The sequence below is a fragment of the Psammomys obesus genome, unplaced genomic scaffold (genome assembly GCF_907164565.1).
Source record: "Psammomys obesus unplaced genomic scaffold, mPsaObe1.curated_primary_1811, whole genome shotgun sequence".
In the NCBI taxonomy this organism is placed as follows: domain Eukaryota; kingdom Metazoa; phylum Chordata; class Mammalia; order Rodentia; family Muridae; genus Psammomys; species Psammomys obesus.
In genome coordinates, this window is record NW_026596120.1 from 5,881,912 (window position 1) to 5,905,525 (window position 23,614).

Consider the following 23,614-nt stretch of genomic DNA (forward strand, 5'->3'; position numbering starts at 1 on the left):
TTATAGGTGGCATATCGGTTATATTTCAATTTAAATTTTTTATTCCGTGTGTGTGAGTGTAGATGCTATGCGACACAGCATGCATGTGGATGTCAGAGGAAAACTCTTAGGAATAGGTCTTCTGCTCTGTGGGTTCCAGGAGTTGAACTCAGGTCATCAAACTTGGTGTAAGCTCATTTTTCCCACTGAGCCATCTTGCCATCCCTGTATTTCCAACTTAAAAAGCAGACCAGAGGCCAGAGAGATGGCTCATTGGCTAAGAGCACTGGCTGCTCTTGCAGAGGCTCAGTTTCCACCCCCTACATGTCAGCTCAAAACTGTCTGTTACTGCAGTTCCAAGAATTCAACACCTTCTGGCTTCTCTGGGTGCCAACCACCACACGTGGTACACAGATGTACATGCAAGCAAAACACTCATCCACGTGAAATAAAGTAATTCAAAAACAAAAAGCAAGTAATAGTAAAATGTTCAAGCTTTATCAATTTGTAATCTAAGTCAAATTTTATTTACCTTTTCTCTGACAATATATACCTCATTCAAAATAGACCTCATCAGTAATTCATGCACACAACAGGCACTCTACAATTTTTTTTAATAATTAGGTATTTTTTTAGAATGACTAAAAATCCTGATGTAAAATCCCAATTGGGAAGTGCATAATCCCATTGTAGACAAAATATATAACTTTACAATAAACATTTTTATAAGAATTTGCCCCAAAGAGGGAACGCTTAAACACTGACATTAAAAACAAATGTAAAAAGCAAGATGAAGCCTAACACTAGACTTCTCAGGCGCCCTTGGGTAATTGGTATCGACAGACCAAGGCCAGCTGACATCCAATTAAGAAAGTAATTCCCACCAGACATGCTACAAGAATGTCCACGCAGTAGCAGAGGGAACCCTCGGCTACAGCCTTACATGAACACTGAGAAGAGATCAAATATTTTTATTCTCCAATTGCAAAAACAATGCTTTACATCTCAAGCAGCGAGTACAAGGTCCCTTTTCCAGAAGCGATGTTAGGTTTGGTGGAAAACACTTGGGAAGAGGAGGTCAAGAGCCTTCAGGTGAATGTAAAGCAGCTTTCTTCAAGGCCCCAGTGCTCTCCAGCCGAGCCTAGTGTGCCCGCACATGAAGACAAGTGGCTTCTGCTCTGTAACGGTGAGCTTTACTCAACTTGAAAAATTGCAAGAAAAAACTAACCAAATGCCCAGGAAAGTAACTTTACAAATGCATAAATATAAATAAATATTCTATGGCTAAAGATGTCTACTATGTTTCAAAAATCACATAATTCTATAAATATTTAAGCATATGAACTACCTCAATACAGAGAGCTATATAAAAATAAGTTAAGTCAGAAGACAAAATTAAAAATATAAAATAATTACAACCATGTAAAAGTAAATATATTATACAACAAATACTAAGGTGAATTAAGATCGATAGACCTAAATAAATTAATGTTGTTGTTTTTTTCTGAGACTAAATTTCTCTGTGTAGCCCTGGCTGTGCTAGAACTCACTCTGTAGACCAGGCTGACCATGAACTCAGAGACCCACCTGCCTCTGCCTCCTGAGTGCTAGGACTAAAGGCCTGTACCACCATATGCCCGGCTTAAATTTATTTATTAGAAACTTTTGTTTTCTAAAGATTATAACAAAAGAAAAAAAAAGTAGGGTATTTTAGATGAAAGTACATTTCTAAACAGCAAATCCTGAACTCTGTGTGACCTAAAACGAGGCTTAAGCAGCATGAGCTCTGCATTTCACATGTCTCTTAGGTAGCTGCCTCTGCTGGCCTTCACTGTGTAAAATGGAGTGGGCAGTATGCACACTGAGAGCTGCCCTTCTGAGACATTATGACTTTTAAGCACTGACTAACTAAGAAAACCAAACAGCAGGCTAACAAAATAGTTTACTTAATGTTTTGCTTCTACAAAAAGCCACAGACAGGTTTTAAAAAACTAACTCCATATACATATTTTACATGACATATATTTATGCTACAAATATTTAAAGAATGGCTTTTGTGTAATTGTTTATGTCTATATATATCTTACTAATTTAATTACAAGGTAATGCAAATACAGTCTTTAATATTTGTTGTGGAAAATTATTTCTATAAGATTTAGAAAATGATTAATTTCTTGGATAAAACATAGCATATTTAGAAGTCCGAAAGCCAAGCAAATCCCTTATTTCATTCCGGAATTTTGACAGATCTTGGCGCAGTTCATTGAGGTTCTCCACGGTGGCCTGGTCCGTGCTCTGCATCTTCTGTCGCATGGATGTCAGGTAACGATGCACCAGGCAGCACATCACTTTCTGGTAGTTCTCATCTCTCTTTTGCTTCAAGTTTCTCCACTCCTTCAAAACAAGCAGTCACATGGTGATAGTGACAGCAGATCAATGTGTATGTAGGTACATATGTATGTGAGAAAACATGTACACACTCATATATACATAGATATTTGCAGTGCTGAGGAGTGAGCTCAGGGCCACATGGCTGCTGGGTCTGCCATCACACCATCCTCCAGCCCCAGACACATTGTCTCGTGTATAAATCAGTCCGTTCATGTTTCAAACAACATAGCCTGTGTATCTGTTTTATTCCCTCTCCTTTAGGCAGTTTCACTGAGAAAACAACACCCAGTCTACAACAGAGATTCGCAAACTACCACAACAAGTAAATGGCCTACTTGTCTTTTTTTTTTTTTTTTTTACCTTGTGAACAGAGTGGTTTTACAGATGAATATTTGTAATCAGTTTTATAATGGAAAACTTGCTTTTTCAACTCTAATTAAGCAAAAATTTAACCCTACCACAAGGAATTTTCTGTTTTCCCCAGTAACTTCTTATAGTGACTCCTACTTACTGTTACATTTTTAATTTTACCTATAAATTTTTGGAAATTCTTCTCTTATATAGTTTTTGTTTTATTTGGCTTGCAAAGTGTGAAATGTTTACTGTCTGGCATTTTAGGAAACGTAGCAATTCATAGTTTACAAGCTGCATGGATTGGATAAGAAATATACTGAGTAACTTTCCTGACCTAAAAATGGAATGAACTAACAGTTGTTCTATAAATCTATAGTAAAAGACTATGGCATAAGAGTTCATGTGTTAGGGAACCCTGAAAACTAACAAAAAGCCAAACCACCCTCAAATCATGAGTTTTACTTTTTTCCCAATTATTTATTGAATCTTTAGATACTATAGCACACATTAGGGATACGACAGCAGAAAGCGCGTCAGCATAGGCCTCATCACACCTGCATATCTGCGCTTTGACACACCTGAGCTGGGCAGGGCGGCACACAGCTGGGGAGGGTTGTGCACACCCGTCATGTCAGCCCGTGGTAGGAAAACACGGGAGGATTGCTGCAGATGTGAAGCCAGCCTGCTCCACACGGCAAGTTCCATGCTAGCTCTACAGTAAGACTCTTTCTCAGGAAGTAGAACAAAGAAGGAAAGAAAATTGAAATTAAGTGTGGTGCAGTTCAAACCTCTAATTTCTCACCTTTAAACTGTTTTGCCGTTTGACCTTGCCTTTCGAGGTATGCGAGCAAATCCACTTGCTGAGGCTACTGATCATATAGCAGATAGTCTTTGGCGAAGGAATGATGTTGAAAGGTGGGGGTAGTGTGCACTTGTCATCAAAGTAGCTAAGCCATAGCTTTGCTCTCGCAAACTTCCATTCTTTATCCTCATGATTCTATGAGGCAAAGGACAGAATAAAAACCCAAACCCAAACCTCAATGTGTGTGGGAAGGTTGGCAGAGGCATTGATTACAACTGTGTAAATGTTGTCACACCTTATAGATTGAAAAACTGGTCAAAGATGTGCAATTGCTAGACATTATATTTTTAAATCTACATTTAATTTAAAATATTATTCATTAATTCTGTAATCTCTAGTTATCTGATCTCAGGCCTTTCATGTGATTTGGAGAGAATACAGAACTTCACAAGAACGCTTACCGCTATCAGCTGAAAGCTTTTGTGAAGCATTGCTACCAGCAGCTTCGTAAGCACAATCACAACCACAACATTGTAAGTTCCAACAATCACGGCTCCAACGAAGGACTGCAGTTCTTCCCCGTAGCTGAACCTTGTGACAAAGATGGCCACGTGTGCTAAGGAGAAGATGTACCAGAACAAAGCAAAGCAGGTGCCAATGAACCTGTAAGGGCAAGTACATTCTGTTCAAAAAGGGAGTAAGTTAGCAAGAACAGATAATGCATTAATAGCAAAATTATACAAATGAACCATTAATAAATTTTGTATCACATTTTATAAAATAGTTTTATTTTATATTTTCACAGCACATATAGCCTTATTTTAAATATGAGTTTTATTTTATGTGTGTGCACTCCAGTTTATGTATGTGTACCACATCATGCAGGATCCTGTAGAGGTCAGGAGAGGGCACCAGATCCACTGGAACTGGAGTTACAGTTGTGAACCACCAGACGGTGTTGGAAACCAAAGCCATGTCTTCTGCTAAAAGCGGTAAGTGCTCTTTACCACTGAGCCATCTTTCCAGCCTCTAAAAGTCTTATTTAAATGAGGAAACATGCTCAGAGATATTATTCCTATTTCATTTTGTGCTGCCTTTCTAGTCTCAATATAGCAGTTCATCTAGTTAGATTCCACCAGGCCTCTACTTGAACCTTCAGATGGCTCTAAATGGCAATAGCCCAAATCCTTACCAAGACAGCAAGGCCCTACATGATCATCCCTACTACCCATCTTTCTTGGCCGCCCAGAAATCTTAGTCTTTACATGAGAGGACATACAAACTATCCACAGGATTGTTGGCACATAGTAAGAACACACGGATGTGCAAGTCCGTACTCGTCTGTATTTTATTTAAGGGTGAGGAGCGTAAGACTGGAGATGTAGCTTTGGTGTTTAGCACTTGCCTAGTGTGTACAGAGCCCTGACTTTCATCCCCAGAACTGGAAAAGAAAACTGAGGGAAGTATTCTGCCTACTTTATAGTAGCTTTCCCATTCTTTATAATACACCAGGGGGCTGGTCCTTAAGTTCTAATGATTCTCAATTCTTTGTTTGTTTATTTTTTAATTTTTATTTTTTATATTAATTTCAGTTTATTTACTATGTATCCCAGCTGTACCTTCCTCCCTCAACACCACCGTCTCTCCCTCATCTCCTCCCTGCCCCTTTCCAAGTCCACTGATAGGGGAGGTCCTCCTCCCCTTCCATCTGACCCTAGTTTATCAGGCATCTTCAGGACTGGCTGCAATGTCCTCCTCTGTGGCCTAGCAAGGCTGCTTCTCCCTCGGGGGGCAGGGGGGGAGGTCAAAGAGCCAGCCATTGAGTTCATAGGAGAGACAGCATGATTCTCAATTCTAATGACAATTGAAAACATGAATGTTCTGGGTTGTACCAGTCACCAAGAGTTGCTATGTGTATTACTACCTGAGGGATACAGATGCAGAGTATTCTAATATATGAGATGGATAAAAGAAATTTCCTAAGGTGCTAAGAGCATAAAAATGTCAAATGTTCTTCTGTTCAGACAGATTTAAGTAGAGAAAACAAAGGGAATGATTTGGATTTACTACTTAAGATCCTATGGGTAAAGATGATGAAAAATGATTCAAGAAAAATGAACATTTGTTAAAACCTGCAGACATTTAAAGAGAATTTTTTAAAGAACAATTTAAGTTCCATTTGTGCAATGAGTGATTCATACAGAACTCAGGAGAGGAAAATTCATCTAGTAAAACATGAAGACACTCACGAGTGGAAGGTGTCATTGCTCTGCTGCTCACAGAAGATGCCAACACAGTCCTTCTGCTCTTTGGGAGTATACCCTTTGTCATAGAGTTGTGTCAGTCCAATTGTGAAGGAAAACAGAACAAGAAGGAACATCCCCAGAAATTTCCCAAAATCTTGTAACATCTGTCCCATCGAAATCTGTGGATGTATCACACAGGTGTACATTAAAACTGTTGGAAAAACTATGTGTTAAACATGAAATTGCCCAGTAATAAAATGAAAACAAGCACACAATCAATCCACAAGTCATATGCTTTATTTCACCTAACTGAAATAGTTCGGTATGTTAAGAACATCAAAACTCCAGCTGTGGGAATACAAAAACAAAACAAACTCAACAAACACAGCTATCTACCAAAAAGCCATTCGAATCAAACCAGCACCATGAGTAGAAAATGCATGGCCCTTGTCAGACAAGATCTTCAAAGGATATCATTGCTGTGGAGGGAGAATAAAGACAGAGATTTTCACCTACTTTATTATTATTATTATTATTATTATTATTATTATTATTATTTGGTTGTTTTTGAGACACAGATAATAGTCAATCTTGCCATCAGACTCACAATCCTCCTGCCTCAGCTTCCCACCTGCTATCACTGCTGGTAACATGGGGATTGTTTAAAGGGCAGTTGGCAGGGATAAAAGGACTCTCTGAAAACTGTAAAGGAAAATAAACGCTTATATTTATGTGGCTTCCTAAAGTTTACAAATATTAAATTATAAGCATTTCATCTGATTTTGTAACTAATTCTCAGCTAACTCCTAAATGACAGCAGCATCATCCAGGCCTGTCCTAATTTCTTTCCGGGAGTGAGCATCTTTTTCTGACTTCCCTGTTATAAGACAGCACTTTATGTGTAAGCCACTCCAATACTATGAGTTAATAATAGCTATCTTTTGTACATTAGCATGGATAATGAGACTTTATTCAAGTCTATTTCATTTTCTTTCATACTCTTTCAGTGTCCGAAAATTAGGTACTTTTAATACAACTTGGTTTTGTTTTTTTATATCCAGGAACACCTTGATAGCACTTCTTAACATTTACTGGGCATTTTTAAAAGAAGGTTTGTTTTTATTAATGTGTACGAGTATTTGCCCGCATGTATGTGTGTGCACCGTGGTCATGCCTGCTATCCACAGAGGCCAGAAAAGAGCACTGGATCTCTTGGAACTGGAGTTACGGGAGGGTGAGAGCCACCATGTAAGGTGCTGAGAACCAAACACAGGTCCTTTGTAAAAACAGAGAGTACTCTTACAGCTGAGCCATCTCTCTAGTTCTTGACAGCACTTTTAGATATAGGAGTTAACCCTTCAAAGTTAGCCAAAGGGTAGAAAGTACAAAAGGATCCATCTATAAAAAAAAAATGCATCATTGACAGAAGCAACAAAAAAAATTAGAACATTCCAAATACTGTTTAAAAGAATGAAGTATATTTGTACATATTATATATTTCTATGTTCTGTGCTTGCACAGAACACCTACAGAGCATCACATAATGAAAACAGGATAGGCTGAATGTGGCGTGTATGCCTGTGAACACAGCACTAGGAAAGTGGAGGCAGAAGAATTCTGAGCTCAAAGACAGTCTGTGTGTGTGTGTGTGGTCATGTGTGAGTGCATGTGTGTGTGTGTGTGTGTGTGTGTGTGTGTGTGTGTGTGTGTGTGTTATTTACAAGAAGGTGGCAAAGTTCCTCTACCCCACTGCAGTGAGCTGGCTACCTAAGCAGAAGAGGTGTGAGATGTGCTAACAATTTTTGGCACACCACCAGCTGGAACCCCAGGCTCTGCAGTAGTGACTAAGTTGTGTGGTACTTTTCAAAGCCTGTACTTCACTCTTTTGGCCCTCGAACAAAATTCTGATAGATGAAACAGGGTGAGTTTAGAATCATAAAACCCAAAAATGTAAAAAAGAGATGTATTTTCTTTCTTAATGTACTGGCAGTAACTTTAGTGGGTCACTTAGGAAAACAAAGTCATTCATTCAGACTGTGAATATTAGGAATATAAAGATACCTAAGTTAGCAGAAAATGTGCTATGGCAGTAATAAAACAACCGCTTTTGACAACTTCAGGAAAGATGACCTTTGAAGAAAGTTCTGGCACTATTCACTTATCTAAAAAATAGAGGTTTTTTTTTTTTTTTTTAATGATCACTTATAATGACATAATTTTAGTTTTAAAGAACGATTTTCAAAATAAAAAATTTAATTTAACACAGCTAAGTTTAAAAAACTGTAAGCAATTTGAATTTCAAGGTGAGTGATATTGAAGGAGCACCAGAAACTGACATCAGTTCTTGCACACTACAGAGCTAACTGTAGTCCAGGGGCCATCACAGCGGCGGGCAATGACTTGAACACTGAACCTGCATGTGAGGGGGAAGCAGCAAAAGCAACAAACTTCCTGTGGACAGAGAGTTCAGAGCATTGTGAGCTTGTAAATACAATCCGGTAGCTTATCTGAAAGTGTAAAGAATAAAGAAGAGAAGTAAGCTATCAATGCTGACGTTCATAAAGAAGTTAATACTAGTGCAGGCTGAGGAAAAAACATTCTTGATTGTCAATAAAGGGAAACCTGGGTGCAGCAAAGCACATCTGCTGTCCAGCCCTGGAGGTTGAGGCAGCAGCATCACAAGAGCCCAGGAACTCGCAAGCCTGGGTTACAGCAAAAACCCGAAAAGGAGAGGAGAGAGGGCCGGGAACATGGATTATCAGTGAAGTGCACTACACAAGCATGAGGACCTGAGCTGGGAACCCCAAAAGACCCATGTAAAAATGCCAGGTGTGGTCATTCACAAGAAGAGAGAGCAAAAGGAGACATGCAGAGCCTGGGAGTTCACTCCAGACAATCAGCGAATGCCAACCTCAGTGAGGAACTGTTTCAAAAGATAAAGGGGAAAGCAATCCAGGAAGACATCTGAAGTCAAGCTCAGGCTTCCATACATACGTGCACATGCAAATGAACTGACACAAACAATTTTTAACTGAAAAAGAAAGGAGAGAGCAAGAAAGAGACAGAGAGTGAGAGACAGGCACACACAGAGTCAGAAGCAGAAAGAGAGACTCAAAGGATACTACTATGGACATCAAACTGGACAGTCCAAATAACTGAATTCCTAGAAACATATAACCTACCAAGAATAAGCCATGGACATATAGAAAGTCTGAACAGACTTATAAGTAATATAAAAATTAAACCAATAACAAACATCTCTCAACTAAGAAAAGCTAAGGATCAAATGACTGCAGTGAAAAACTATGAAATGCTTTTTAAAAATTAATACAAATCCTTTTTAAAGTATTTGGAAAATACTTCTAACTCATTTTATGAGGTCAATGATAAAAATATCATTTGTATCACCCTGATACCAACAGCAGACAAAGACTATAAGAAAAGATTACTATAGGCGTAAATATTCCTGTAATATACATACAAAAATCTTTAGCAAAATAAGGGCCAGCAAGATGGCTCAACAGGTAAAGGCAATTGCTACCAAATCTGACAACTTGAGTTCAATCTGTAAGACTCATGGGCCATGGCACATGCATATATGTGGTGATTTGAATAAAAATGGTTCCCATAGGCACATATATTTGAATGCTTAGTCACCGTGGAGTGGAACCGTTTGAAAGGATTAGAAAGATTAGAAGGTGAGGCCTCATTGGAAGAAGTCTATCATTGGGAGTGGGCTTTAAGGTTTCAAAAGCCCATACTGGGCTCTCTCTGTTTCTCTGTTTTTGTTTCCCTCTCTCTCCCACTTTCTCCCATCCCTGCTGCTGAGGGTTAAGATGCAAAACTCTCAGTTCCAGGGCTGTTTTCCTGTATGCTGCCATGTTCCCCAGTATGATGATAATGGACTAATCCTGTGAAATAGTAAGCAAGCCCATAATTAAATGTTTTCTTTTTTTAGGTATTGCCTTGGCCATGGTGTCTCTTTACAGCAACAGAACACTAAGAGTACACACACACCACAATATTAAATAAAATAAATACATGTAATAAAAATTGTAAAAAAAAAACCCTTCATTCAGATATTATCAAACCAAACTCAATATCACATGAAAAGCACATACACCTCCCAATTAAGTTTTATCTTTGGGATATAAGACAAAATAATTTAGTGGCTATATTTATTAAATTAATGAAGATAAAAGTTATACAGTGAAGTCAATAAACACAGAAAAAACATATGATATTTTAATATCCCCTTTTATGACAAAAAAAATCATTCCCCCCAACAGAAGAAAATTACCTGAACTTAATAAGAGCCATATATGAAAGCTCAGAGCTAATATAATCAATAGTGAAAAACACACTTTTTTTTTATAAACATCAGGATCAGACATTTCTGTTTACACAATACCAAAACCCCACTCAAAATGATTAAATAAGGGGAAAAAGTATTCATTGGAAAAAGTGAAACTATCTTTTGAATACGACATGATTTTATGTGGAGACAAAGTAACAAACATCCCACAGTTCTGAGAACTATGAACCAGAAATTAATCTGTGAATGTTTCAGCATGCAAGATGAACGGGAAACAATTGCATTTCTATACATGAGAACTCAACCATCAGAAAAGGATCAATATGATAGTAATCTCACTTATAAAGCATGAAAAAAGAATGAGTTAGGCATCTATCTTTTGAAGTAAAAGACTTGGACACTGAAAACTCCAGAATACTGACAAAGAGATGAAAGAAGACACAGCAAGATAGATGTCCATGAACTGGGAGGTAAAAATGTACATGTTACCAAAATATTTACAGATATGGGATAAAAATCTGTCAAAATCCCAGTAATATGTGTATGTATATACATATAGAAATTGCAAATTTGCATGGCCTAAAAAAAGACACTCTTGAGAAGAAAGCTAAAGAAAACACACTTCCCAATTTCAACATATATAATAAAGCTACAGTAACTAAAATACTATGTTGCTATAGTAAAGACTGATGGGACAAAATAAAAAGCTTAAAAATGCAAGTAAACTTCAACTTCTCAACAAAGGCATCAGGAAACCACACTGAGGAAATGGTAGTCTCTTCAACAAATGATACTGGGAAAAATGACTATATTATCCTCAGGAAAACAGTAAAACTGAACCTTTATTTGACATCATACAAATCTTATATCACATATACACACTCCTCAAAGTGAAAAAGATAATTAAATATAAGACCAGAAAATATAAAGTCCTAGAATAAAAAAAATAAAAAACAAACAAACAAAAAAACAAAAACACACACATTCATGGTTAACGGTTGTACTGGCTAGTTTTATGTCAAGTTAACACAAGATGGACTCATTTAGGAAGACAGAACCTCAGTTGAGGAAATGGCCCACCAAATTGGCCTGTGGGGCATTTTCTTGATTTATGATTGATATGGAAGGGCTCAGCTCTCTTGGGCTGGTGGTCCTGGGTTCTAGAAGAAAACAGGCTGAGCAAGCCATGAGAAGCAAGCCAGGAAACAGCACACCTAACACCCTCTGCTTTAGGTCCTGACTTCACTTCAGTGATGGACCCTGAGTATAACTATTAGCTCACAGAAGCCCTTTCCTCCCCAAGTTCCTTTTGGTCAGAAACTGGTACCAGATTATGGGGTATCAGTGCGACACACCTGAGAGTGTTTGGCAAAGACTGTGGTAACATCTGAACTGTTACTGTTCATGTATGTACTGTTTCATAGCTGTAAGTGTTAATGTTACATCTATCATGTTATCTCTTCCTCTTTATCGCACCTGGGTTTTTTCTTGTTTCTCTTTTTCTTATTTTTTGATAATGTTAAATGCCAATTTCTGTCCTTTGTTGGTTTATTAACTATAACTGCTTTATTTCATAGATTGCCTTAGGGCTTATGATATCTATCTTTACCTTATCACACTATGTATACAATAGACAGCCTTACAATAATATATTTCCATTTCTCCCAGCCTAGTCTTTATATAAGTCATTTATTTTATATGTACATATGTGTATGTTAAAATCCTATAAATAGTATTTTTATTAAAAGCCAAGTATCTTTCAAAGTTTAAATACGAAATTTATTTTGGTAAAAACCAGAATTTTCTGTTAGTCATTTCTGTGAAGCATAACAATATGCTTCATAACAAAGGACATCTATGGCCTAAGAATGAAGGAAAAAAGCCAATGGAGCACAGCTTAATTAAGTTTCAATTTTAAAATAAAATTATCAACGACCCAAAAGCAAAGTCTTGCCAATCATTTCAAAAGCCAAGTGTAATTTTCACATCAGGAGAACAGTGTGGAAGTGAGTTAGGAGACATAAGATTAGTAACATGTAACAAACATTCTTTCAGACCTTATTTACCTGCAATGGACCCAAAATAGAGCTTGTTGTATACATAAAAAAGAGCCGAAGGTAACTCAGAACGTTCGCAAAAGCAAAAAGCCCTTCTGCTACAAGTGTGGGGTGGAATGCATCCCAGTCCTTCCGGTCAGCGAAGTCATGAAACTGGAGGCAGGAAGAGAAGCCAACGGTCAATCAGGAAAATGAAGAGAAATATTCTGAAATGTCTGAAAGAAAACTATTTTAAGTGTCTTCTTGTAGAAGCTCTAAATAATGGTTTAGCCAAACAAAAGATTTCCATGTATGTTAGGAAATACCACCTTATATGCAAGGACTTACCAGAAATTCTTTGGTTATAAAACTTATTAAACATTTTATGAGTGAAATATTGGCTAGTCTCTTTAAATTCTACAACATAAATTGTGAGAATGTATGCTATCAGTTAATTTGATGCCACAATAAACCTAGTCCTTTGACTTAAAAATTTAGAGCAAACTAGTTGGAAAAAGAAGAAGGAGGAGGAGGAGGAGAAGAAGAAGAAGAAAAAACACTGTTGGACCTATGAAAGAGGGGTTGCCTATCCTCCTGAGGGCTGTTCTGTATGACTGTTGGCCACATGCTTCCTGTCTCAAAATGTCTTGTTTGAATTAGAAGACCACTTCTAGAACTAAAAATATTAGTCTGAAAAATCAGAGCCACCTGTGGGCATAAGGTTATTGCGCAATTCAAACGCTGATTTCTGTACCCCCCATATCGGGTTACAATCCTTGTTCTAAGAATCTCCTGTCTCAAAGTTGTATCTGCTCCCCAATTGTCCCCTGATATGCCTATAAAGCAGCTGACAGCCAATCACTAAGCAGGAGAGAAACTAGACTGGACTTCCTGCCAGCCAGGGGAGGTGGGGTTAGAGGAGGAAGCAGGGACTGAGCCTTAAATAGAGGTCCAGGCAAGGCGGAGGAAGAGCCAGCGGGTGCAGGAAAGCCATAAAGTGTAAGTATTGTAAGGATTTGCTCTGGAAGGAAGCCAGACTAGCTTAGAGGGTTAAGAATAGACTTAAAACTGCTCAGGATTGTGCCATGTAGCTTGTTAAACAAATACTATAATAGAGTCTCAATTATTTGGGTGAAACTGAGAAACAAACACAATTGTATAGAAATAACTTTAACAGCAACCCAATCTATCAGGCACTTATATATGACCATTTTCATTTATATATGACCAATTTCGACCTTTTTGTAACTTCGCACTTAAGTTACTGAATGTCACTCTGACCAACATGTTGCATACTATTGATCAATTAAAGAAACAGATGTTACATAAACTAATAGAATCACTTTGTTCTTTCTATAATCTGTAAATAGTAAAAAAATAAATAAATAAATCAGAAATATTATAGCTCTTCATTCCTTAAATGTGCCCCCCCCCCCATGGCTAACATGGAGTCTAGTACATTTTCTGGCTTTGAGAAAGCATAAATATTGATGGAAGTAAAGTTAAAAGAGGTCTTAAGTATACATGGTAAATGAGCTAAATGAAGAAATAAGACATTTGGTAAAAAGAAAATACCTAGGACCTGGATTTAAATCATCTTTTTAAAAACTATATAGTCTCATATATGTTATTAATATCTGAGTCATTTTCTTATTTGCAAAACAAAGATAAGGCCTTCTGTTCTGTCTAAAAAAATTCTTGTGAGAATGAAGTTAGATACCGTGTACCTACTCTCAACCATGGAATCTAGCATATGGTAGGTAACCATCAATTGTGAGGAAAAATTAGATGCGTGTGTATCATCAGTCCTGGTACCCAATGTGACAAGTAACCATCAGTGAAAAGGTAAACCATTCAAACTACTGAAAAAGTAAGGAACCAGATCCACACAGATTATTTTAAAATGCAAAATGACAGACATAGATTTGAGTCTACATTAACTCTGTATTAAATACATAGTTATCTTAGTTTTTGAAATAAATTTATCTTTGGTTGACAGTAAACGGTTACCTTATTGTGAGCCACCACTTTGAGGGCAAAGGTTGCCAAGTAAAGGGAATTCATGACAAAGCTGAGCTGGTTACGAGATTCTTCTAAGAAGTCTTCCAACCCTTCATACCAGAGTCTCTTAATATCTGACCAAATCATCCCTAAAACAATAAAAAAAATCAGGTTTATTAATTCAAGTACAAGCTAAGTAATGCTTTACGAGACAAGTGTTTATATCTCTTATATAACTGTATTCCAAAGGCTGTGGGTGTTTAGTGGAAGGGAACAGCAGCCTGTCAGTGAAAGGCTTTTAAAATTTGAAAGAAGAAATATCTCATGTTTCATATGACTTGAAAAAAATAACATTACATTTCATATAGGCCATTAGGGAATACTAAGTGATGTGAAACAAACTAAGGAAATGAATACACCCAAGTGTGCAGCCCTAACCCAACATAAGGTTTTGTTCTTGACTCTTTTCACTATCAAGTGTAGTGCTTTCACGACCTTCCTTAGTCCAGTGGCTTTAAAATAGCATCTTTGTAACAAAAGTCTCAACTGTCTGGAATTTTTTGTGTGGTCAGTGGATGTATGCAGGTGTGCACATCTGTATAGAGGCAGAGGTCAATGTCAGTCATTTCGTTACTGCTCTCCACCTTACCTTTTGGGACAGGGTCTCAATAAACCTGGAGCCCGTGGTTGGCTGGCCAGCAAGTTCCAGGGATCACCTGTCTCTGTCACCACAGTACTGAGGTTACAGATACATACTGCACAGCATGGCTTTTTATGTGGTGCTGTGGACCTGAGCTTGAGTCCTCAAGCTTGCACAGTAGGCACTCTATTGACTGAGCCATCTTCCCAGCTCCTTAAATATATATATTTAAACTCAATTTATATTTATATAACAATTTCTATCTGCAAACTTCAACTTATTTAAGCACTTTTCTGCTCTGCATCTCCAGTTGGAGATGTGTCCAACTCAGTTTATCTCTGCTCCAAATTCACCACACTTGCAGATTTTCTTCATTTCAGTTATGAGCACTCCATCCTTCTAGTTGTTCAGTGTGAACCTATTCGGTCCTTAAATCAACCCCAGCTCCTGTTTCTTTTAAACTTCACATTCCTTACCAAATAAAATACTGCCCTTCCACACCCTCTTCAGGTAGGAAGCCCAGATTTAGCTACCAACTGCACTCATGAACCCTCTGGCCCCATCTCTAGGCAGGGACCTTAGACTCACACTGGCAACCTACCCACCTGTAGGACCTGCCTAAAGATCAGATGTTCCACACCTGTCTTCGAGCCCCAACTTTGGCACCTCCTCTTCAGAAAGGGAGCCCATATTCCTGACACAAACTCCACCCATTCCTGCAGCTAAGGGCTGCCTATTTCCAGCTGTGGATGCTAGACTTGCATCAACAACTCTCCAGGCTCCCACTGCCTGAGGATAGTTCCTGAGTACTTCCCCTAGACTCCCAAAGACTGGCTACGAGAGTCTTCTAACTCTGCAGAAGGTCTGCTCCTGGGCTTGGAAACCTCACTACTGCAGATGCCTCGACCAGAAAACTCCTCCTTATAAGTGATGTCACTTGTGCTTTGCAACAGCCTAGGTGACTTCTATGCTGTCTTAGGACCAGGCTAACCCCGACTCCACAGGCATTATATTCACTCAGTCCTTCTCCCTCGACCCTGATCTTGAGCTGTTTCTAAGTCAACAAGAAGTCATCTTACGGACAAAGCCACTATGCTCACCACTGACCAGCGTGGGGACCAGAGTCCATTCAGTTACCAGCTGCGTCAGTGCACACCAGTAACCCTAGTGCTATGAAGGCCGAGACAGGCAGACCCTTAGGGCCAGCCAGCCTGTCTATACTGTGAAAGCAAGGCTTTGTGAGAGGTCCTGTCCCAAAAAACAAGGTGGAGAACAACTGAACAACACACCCACCCAGCCTTGACTTCCGGCCTCCACGCATATACATGTACACACACACATACAGTTTTTTAAAAATAAAGAACTTTTCACTTTTAACAAGCTGGGAAGACAACTCAGTATGTGTTTGATTTGCAGGCATGATAATTTGAGTTAGATAGATTCGTTGCACACATGCATGCTCACACGCATGCACACACAGAGAGAAAATTTTTGACTTGCATATATTTAAGTAATATGAAGTTATAAAATCAGAAACATTAACCTTTGTAAGAATATTCGATAAATGATCATGAAAATGTTCATGTCTTAGGTGTGCCAAAGGACAAAGTTGTAAATTGAGCTCCATGTTAACAATGTCATTAAGCAGGGGATATTAAATAACAAGGGAAAAATCTTTCAAATTATTGACTTACCAATAATCCACAGTATGAGAAGGTAGTCTATCCTCTCAAGGGCTGGTCCCATTGTATTTTTCTTGTCTTCATTGTAGACAAGTGAGTAGAGATTTAATAACAGCAAGAATGTGAAATACGATGCTCCATGAATAATAAATTTCATGAAAGGTGTGTGAATGATTCTGCCAAACTGAGACTTGGGAGCTATCAAATAACACAGTGACAGAACTGGCCAGAAGATGCCAACTGTCAAGACAGTCATTATCTTCTTACCGGTGGGCTTACGGCGGTACCCTGACATCTGTCCAAACCAAACGGTGTTCAGGAACTGCTGGCAATTTGACTGGGAGACAAACTGAAAAGGACATACAGAGACATGAAAAACAAAAAGGGAAATAGAACCTTTAAATAGTAACTAAGCGATATTCAAAGTCTTAACACCAGGTGAAAAATCTTTCCCTTACAACAGAGTGTAGAGGTTCAGAGCATAGACTATGGAGCCTAACTACATAGAGTCAAATCCAAGTTCTGATACGGAATAGATGACTACGAACACATTTTCAGCCTCTCTGAGCTTCCCAGTCTGAATCTCTAACCCGGGGATAGCAAAGTAGCTCCTCACAAACCTGTGAAGATTGAGCGTCAAATTCTTAGGAACACTGCCTTGTCCATAGCACATGCCAGGTTAAGTACTAACAGTATTGTAGTCCTCTGAGCTGGTCACATTTAAAGACTATCATGAGCCTTTGTAAGCCAGCACAAAGACATCTAATATGTATAAAAGTTGAAGGTTAATGTGCATTCCATAAAGACAGCACTAACTATTTTTTTTTTCTTCAAGATAGGTTTTTTTTTTTCTGTCCTGGACTTGCTTTGTAGACCAGGCTGGCCTCAAAGCCAAGAGATTTGCCTGCCTCAGCCTGCTAAATGCTGGGATTAAAGGTGTGCACCACCATGCCCAGCTACTAATCCTTGAAAAAGTGCTGGCTCTAGTTCCTGAGTTGTAAGCAGCAGAGATGGTATGATAAAAAAAAAATGGTTCATGTATTACATCTATACACACTTCATGAAAACACTAAGAGTGACTCAAAATACACAAGAGATTTTCTCCTGTAGCACTGAGGAGGGAAGTCAGGGCCTTGGGCACGGTAGACAAGTGCTCTGCCACTCAGGTGAGTCCTCAACCTCTTTTTACCCTTCACTCCAGACCTTCTTGCTGAGCTGAACAGGCTGACACTGGACTAGAGACCTTTCTGCCTCAGTGGCTGGGATTACAGGCCTGAGCCACTGAAATCACTTTTAAAAATTACCTTTAAGATTTTGTATGTGTTTATTTCTTTTACTGTGTTTAGGTATGTGCCTTGTTTCCCTGATCTCTCCAAGACTTTAAACATGAATGGGTGTTGGACTTTGTCAAATGCTTTTCTGGCATCTAAGGAGATGATCATGTGTTTTCTTTCTTTCAGTTTGTTTATATAGTAGATTACATTGATGGATTTTCATATGTTGAACCACCCCTGCATGCCTGGGATGAAGCCTACTTGGTCATGGTGGATGATCTCTTTAAAGTGTTCTTGGATTTGGTTTGCCAGTATTTTACTGAGTGTTTTTGCATCAATGTTCATAAGATTTTATACGTGTGTATGTATTCTGCCTACACATATGTATGTACACCATATATGCGTGTGGTATCCACAGTGGTAAGAACAAGACATCAGATCCCTTAATAAATGAATCACAGACGTTTGTGAGCTACCACATGGGTTCTAGGAATTGAACCAGCATCCTGAGCAAGAGCAACAAGTGTTCTGAACCACTGAGCCTCCAATCTAGCCCCCTAAAAATACTCTGCAACTTGCTTAGTAGTGAATTTCATGTGTGAAGAAAAATCTTAAACAAAAACAAAATTCTAGTTCAAGTACAGAAGTTAATTTGTGCAAGTTTACAAAGTTTCTTAGCATATAAACTTAAATGGCAATATTTTTCTAAAATAATATAATCAGATTTTATATTACCAAAGAACAGATAATCATATTATTTACATAATCTAAAATAGCATTTTGTTAATGTAACATTTTTAAAAGATTTTGATGTCATACGTCTTTAATCCCAGCACTTAGGAGGTAGAGGCAAGCAGATCTCTGTGAGTTCAAGGCCAGCCTGGCCTATAGGGTGAGTTCTAGGACAGTCAGGGCTATACAAAAAAACCCTGTCTCAAAAAAATTTTATTCCGAGTTAAAAGATCTAATTCACAGAATTTCATTCCATAATAAAAAAAAATAACTGGAAAACATTCTATCATGCTTATCAAGAATTTTTCTAATATAACTATAGTCATTTTAACAATTAGGTTTTATTATTCTTTTTTAAAATTTTACTTTATGTGTATGAACTTTGCTCGCATGCATGTCTGTGTACTGGCTATGTGCTTGGCCCACAGAGGAAGCTGGAGTCACAGACAGCTGTGAGCTGCCATGTGGGTGCTGGGAACTGAACCCAGGACCCTAGAGAGGCAGCCTGTGCTCTTAACCACTAAGCCATCTTTCCAGCTCCTTCACTTTGCTCCTTATTCTTTGTTTGGATTCCAGTGTTCTGGGGGATCTTAATTTGTTCCATAAGGTGAGATAGCCAGGACTGAAACAGTCTTTCTTTCCAAACTCCTTTTTTTTTTTTTTTTTTTTTGCAGCAGCCAGAACTCAGGGATGTCACCTTTCCCCAAATATCAAAGAAAACTCAGCCCCATTATTGTTCTTGACGTCCTTTAATATAATGGTAATTTAATTCAAAATCACATTATCCAGAAGAACAAGATTTCAACCTCAAATGTTCACGTCTACAGAGGTTTGAAGTGTGAACATAGATTCTCTGATATTCTCTGTCATGAAGAGGTGATAGGCAAAGGAGGAAATCACTGGTCCCATCTGTCCTTCCGTTCAGTAACCTGTGGTTGCTCTAGCCAGCAGATTTTAGCAGAAATGATGGGAGTGACCTCTGAAAGGCCTCCTTCAGGGGTATGCTTTTTTCACCTTCTGCACACAAAGACTGACTTTCAGAACCACTACCCAGGAGCCACCATGCTGTGACAAACCCAGGAAACAGACAGACACATGAAGGCACTGCAGTGAGCCCTTAGCTGTTTCTTGGCCCATCACCTCACTCCTCCTGTGATTAGCAAGCTCCTCCCAGGTCCCAGTTTTGAGTACTCAGGAGTGCCTCCTTCTGCAGACTCGCCCATCTGATTACCCAGCCTACTGAGACCACACTATTCATGGTTCTGGTTGATGTTCAGAAACCGACATCTGAGTGACAACCCTACAGACAGGATCTTTCTACTTTCAGACATTAGAATGGCCTTTCCTTTAAGTTGTACATACATTGTTGAGTTATAAACATTACACTGTTCATATTGTTACAACTTTTGAGAACCAAGGTAAAGAAAATAATTTAAATATATCACAGAAAGCTTCATACCTCCTTTTGGTTATATTTGATAGCAAGTTTTAGACGACTTAAATTCATTCTTTCTTCTAGTAGTCCCCGTTTGTCAAGAGGCTCATCACTAGATGTATGGTTTAGGATAACTTCCAGTTCACGAGAATTCCGGGCTTGTGCAAGCAAATCTTTAGCAAACATTTTGCACTGACGGGCTAGCTCTTCATAATCATTCCTACAAAAGGCATAGTTTGCTATTAGGAATGCCATTCCCACTGTCCAGCAAGAGTACATTACCAGAACGTACTTTACTTAGTGTTTAAATTCTGATATGGCTATATAAGATCTGCTCTTTTCTTGCTGACAACCATAGGAAATTCTCCACACCTTTGAAGACATATGCTTCCTGATGATTTTAGGTGAGCACAGTATACCCTATATATTAAACTCTGAGAAACGCTTATAAAACTTGGGTCAGTTTTTCACTTAACTCACTTCTCTCGTTCTCTGTAGAATGGCTAAAATTTCCCTTGAAATTAATCATGTAAACAATAGAAACAATATTTTTGATATTAGTTAATTTAAGACTACAGCAATTTTCAGTAATCTACAATATATGTATGCGACCTCTACTACTGAAAAAGCATTCTGACATATGTAAAGCGTTCTCTTGAGTGAAATTAGAGTTAGAAAAACATGAGCTGTACCTCCTAAGGAACTCTCTTCAGAAGTACTATTTTCTAGACTTAATGCTGTCTTTAAATTACTTATAAAACATGTACTTAACATAATTTGTGAAAAATGAAGACTTTTAATACATAATTCTTTATTAAACATAAGTTAAATTTACAACTCAGTTATCAAAAAATAAATATGATTCAATTAACTATGAGCCATTCGTAAGAGGCTGGACTTTACAAAGCAATTTTATTCAGCTTTTCCCCAGTGCAAAAAAGAAATGAGAACAGAAGCCTACCAACGCTTAGTCTTTCCACATGGTAAACATTCCATAAACTGCTTGTGTGAAGCTGCAACTCAAAACTTTTTTCTTAGAGGCAAACATTTTTTTTCCATTCTTTGTATTACTACATAATCTGAGACCAATTAGCTGGATTTCTTTAACAAATCAAGTATTTATTATGTGCCTTTTGGCTTAGGAATATAACTGCAGATAGGAACATACATCTTTAAATAAACATTTAAGACTGCTAGAGTAAAATATATAATTTATTAACCCAATCTGCCTGCTCCCTAATGGATTACAGGGAGATAAGTAAGTGGCTAAACAGTTTAGAGAGAGGCAGTCAGGGATGAGCAAGGATCTTGCACCCAAATATTGTAATTTTATGGGTTTTGTCCCCCACTTTTGGGGGGGATTTAAAGATAGGGTTTCTCACTGTGAAGCCCTGGCTGGCCTGGAATCTCTAGATAGACCAGGCTGGCATCTAAACTCACAAGAATTGTTCTTCTGTCTCCCAAGTGCTCAGGATTAAAGGCCTGTGCTGCCATGTGTTCCCCACCCCCTATCCCCATCTCTTTTGAGATACAGTTTTGCTATGTTTGGAGCTACACAAGCAACCGTGAAAGGAAAGCGGGTTCAGATCCTGTTGGAGCTGGTAAGAGGGATCTGCCATAAGGATAATCTCAAGGTCTTCCTGGGGCATTAAATGGTTAAAGAAGAGCAGAGGACAGAGGAGGAGTGGGCTAAACAGCACCAAGATACGTTCCTTTGACAGAGAAGGAAAAATCCAAGTGGCAACAATATTATTATCTTAGATCAAATGTAAATAAGTGCAAATTATAATTCAGCCTATGGACAGATTGAGGCAGAAGAATCTTCAACCAAAGACAGACATAACATACAACATCCATTCTTTCCTACCTGAATTCCACCTCCACGAGGCTAAGCTCCTTTAAATCAGCACTAAGTTCAAACGCTCTCAGAATTGGATCCTCCTCTGTTAACATTATTAGAGCTGGACTGGCCAGACATCTATAGATATCAAGACGAAACCTGTGATAAAATTTGATTACACAATGCAAAACAAAAACAAAAACAAAACCCAAAAACCTTGTTAGTTTTAATCTACAATCTTTATAAACTTATAAAGTGTAAAATATTTAAGTATAACTATACATATGCTTATTTCAAGAAGAAACACCTAAAACTTAAATATTTTGAGGAACAAATACTGGAAAATGTTGTCCATAGTTTTAAGTTACCGTCTCTCTTTTTTGTTTGTTTGTTTTTGTTTTGTTCTTTGAGACAGGGTTTCTCTCTGTAGCCTTGGCTGTCCTGGACTCACTTTGTAGACCAGGCTGGCCTCAAACTCCCAGAGATCTACCTGCCTCTGCCTCTGCTGGGATTAAAGGTGTGTGTCACGCACCTGCCTTCTGAACATTTTAATTCTAAAAATATTCCATCTATAATTCCTGTCACTTAACATTTCAGTTAGTCTGGAAAATGTGAATACACATACATAAATGGTCTAATTTAAAACCTTCATTTCTTCTCTCTTAATTCCATTTTGTTTATAGTTTATATTATCAAATTAAGTTGATTGAAATTAAATTATCAATTAAGTTGATTGAAATCTTTTTTAAAAGAGAAATGACACAAAAGTTCCTTGTAATATATAATTAAAATATATTTCTATTCCTAAACCTACATAATTTTAAAGGAAATGTGCTGGCAAATACTTAATATAATATGGATTAAATGATGACTAAGTTTTCCTCTCCTAGAAATTAAACTTCTTTAGCATCCTAGATATAGTTAACATAGGCCTCAGTAAGCCAGGTTACAATTTTGAAAAATTTTTCAGTTAGTTATGAGTGAAATCATTCAAATATGTATAATTTCTAACTAATTGAGAGAACCCCTTTATTCTCTGTAATATAATAAATATTCTTATTTCAATAACTAAAAAACAAAAATTCATCAAAATTGTTTATTTATAAACATCTAAATATAATTTCTAGTTCACAAATTTGGGTGATTTACATATTTATTTTACATATAAATTTAATGCATACTTGTGAGACATAAAGTTATTGTATAATTCAAATGCTGATTTCTGTACCTTCCCCCCATATCTGGTTGCAATCCTTGTTCTGAGAATCTCAATGTTGAAAAAACACTGCTCCTCAATTGTCCCCTGATACCAATAAACAGCCAGTTGCTGAGCAGGGGAGAGAATAGGGCTGGACTTCCTGCCAGCAAGGGAGGAGGAGTTAGAGGGAAAAGTAGGGAATTCAGCCATAGGCAGAGGTCCAGGAGAAACCAGAAGAGAGGGGCTGGAGGAGGAAAGCCACAGAGCTGTATGCTGGGAGGAGGCCAGGTTAGCTTAAGGAGTTAAGAATACAGAAATAATTGCTCAGTTATTGTATCGTGAAGCTTGCTGAACAAATAATAGAGTCTCAAATACTTGGGTGATAGCTGGGCTAAGAGAGAAACTAAAAAACAAAAACAATTTTATGAAAATAACTTCAACACACTTGTCATTTTAAAGAGTAGAATATCCAGGAACCTGAAATGCCACAGTCCTCCTCTATTATCACCATATTTCAATGTATCTGATTCTTTCCTACAAACGGTTTTCCATTTGATGGCTGTCCACTGGATCTCCATTAATGAACATTTAAGTTGCTCCTAATTTGTTTCTACTATAAAAACAAAACAACAAATATTTTTTAATTCTTACATCCTATATACAGCTCAAATTACTGGGCAAAAATAGCA

At 37.9% G+C, this 23,614-nt stretch overlaps 1 protein-coding gene across 7 annotated transcripts in view; it reads right to left on the bottom strand.

Moving 5' to 3' along the window:
- Positions 1–495: 495 nt before the first annotated feature.
- Positions 496–23,614, bottom strand: part of Trpc1 (transient receptor potential cation channel subfamily C member 1) — a 44,811-nt gene continuing 21,692 nt past the window's right edge. For 4 of the 7 annotated variants that reach the window (XM_055629821.1, XM_055629819.1, XM_055629825.1 and 1 more), the window contains 9 exons: positions 21,755–21,886; positions 19,912–20,107; positions 16,459–16,795; positions 14,134–14,273; positions 12,154–12,297; positions 5,776–5,951; positions 3,988–4,189; positions 3,527–3,721; positions 496–2,373 (listed from right to left, as the gene is read on the bottom strand). In XM_055629821.1, coding sequence (XP_055485796.1) covers positions 2,146–2,373; positions 3,527–3,721; positions 3,988–4,189; positions 5,776–5,951; positions 12,154–12,297; positions 14,134–14,273; positions 16,459–16,795; positions 19,912–20,107; positions 21,755–21,886 — 1,750 coding nt within the window. In that variant the 3' untranslated portion in view covers positions 496–2,145. Of the gene's footprint in view, positions 2,374–3,526; positions 3,722–3,987; positions 4,190–5,775; positions 5,952–12,153; positions 12,298–14,133; positions 14,274–16,458; positions 16,796–19,911; positions 20,108–21,754; positions 21,887–23,370; positions 23,513–23,614 lie in introns of those variants that run through there. The other 3 variants (XM_055629823.1, XM_055629820.1, XM_055629826.1) reach the window with 2 other exon arrangements.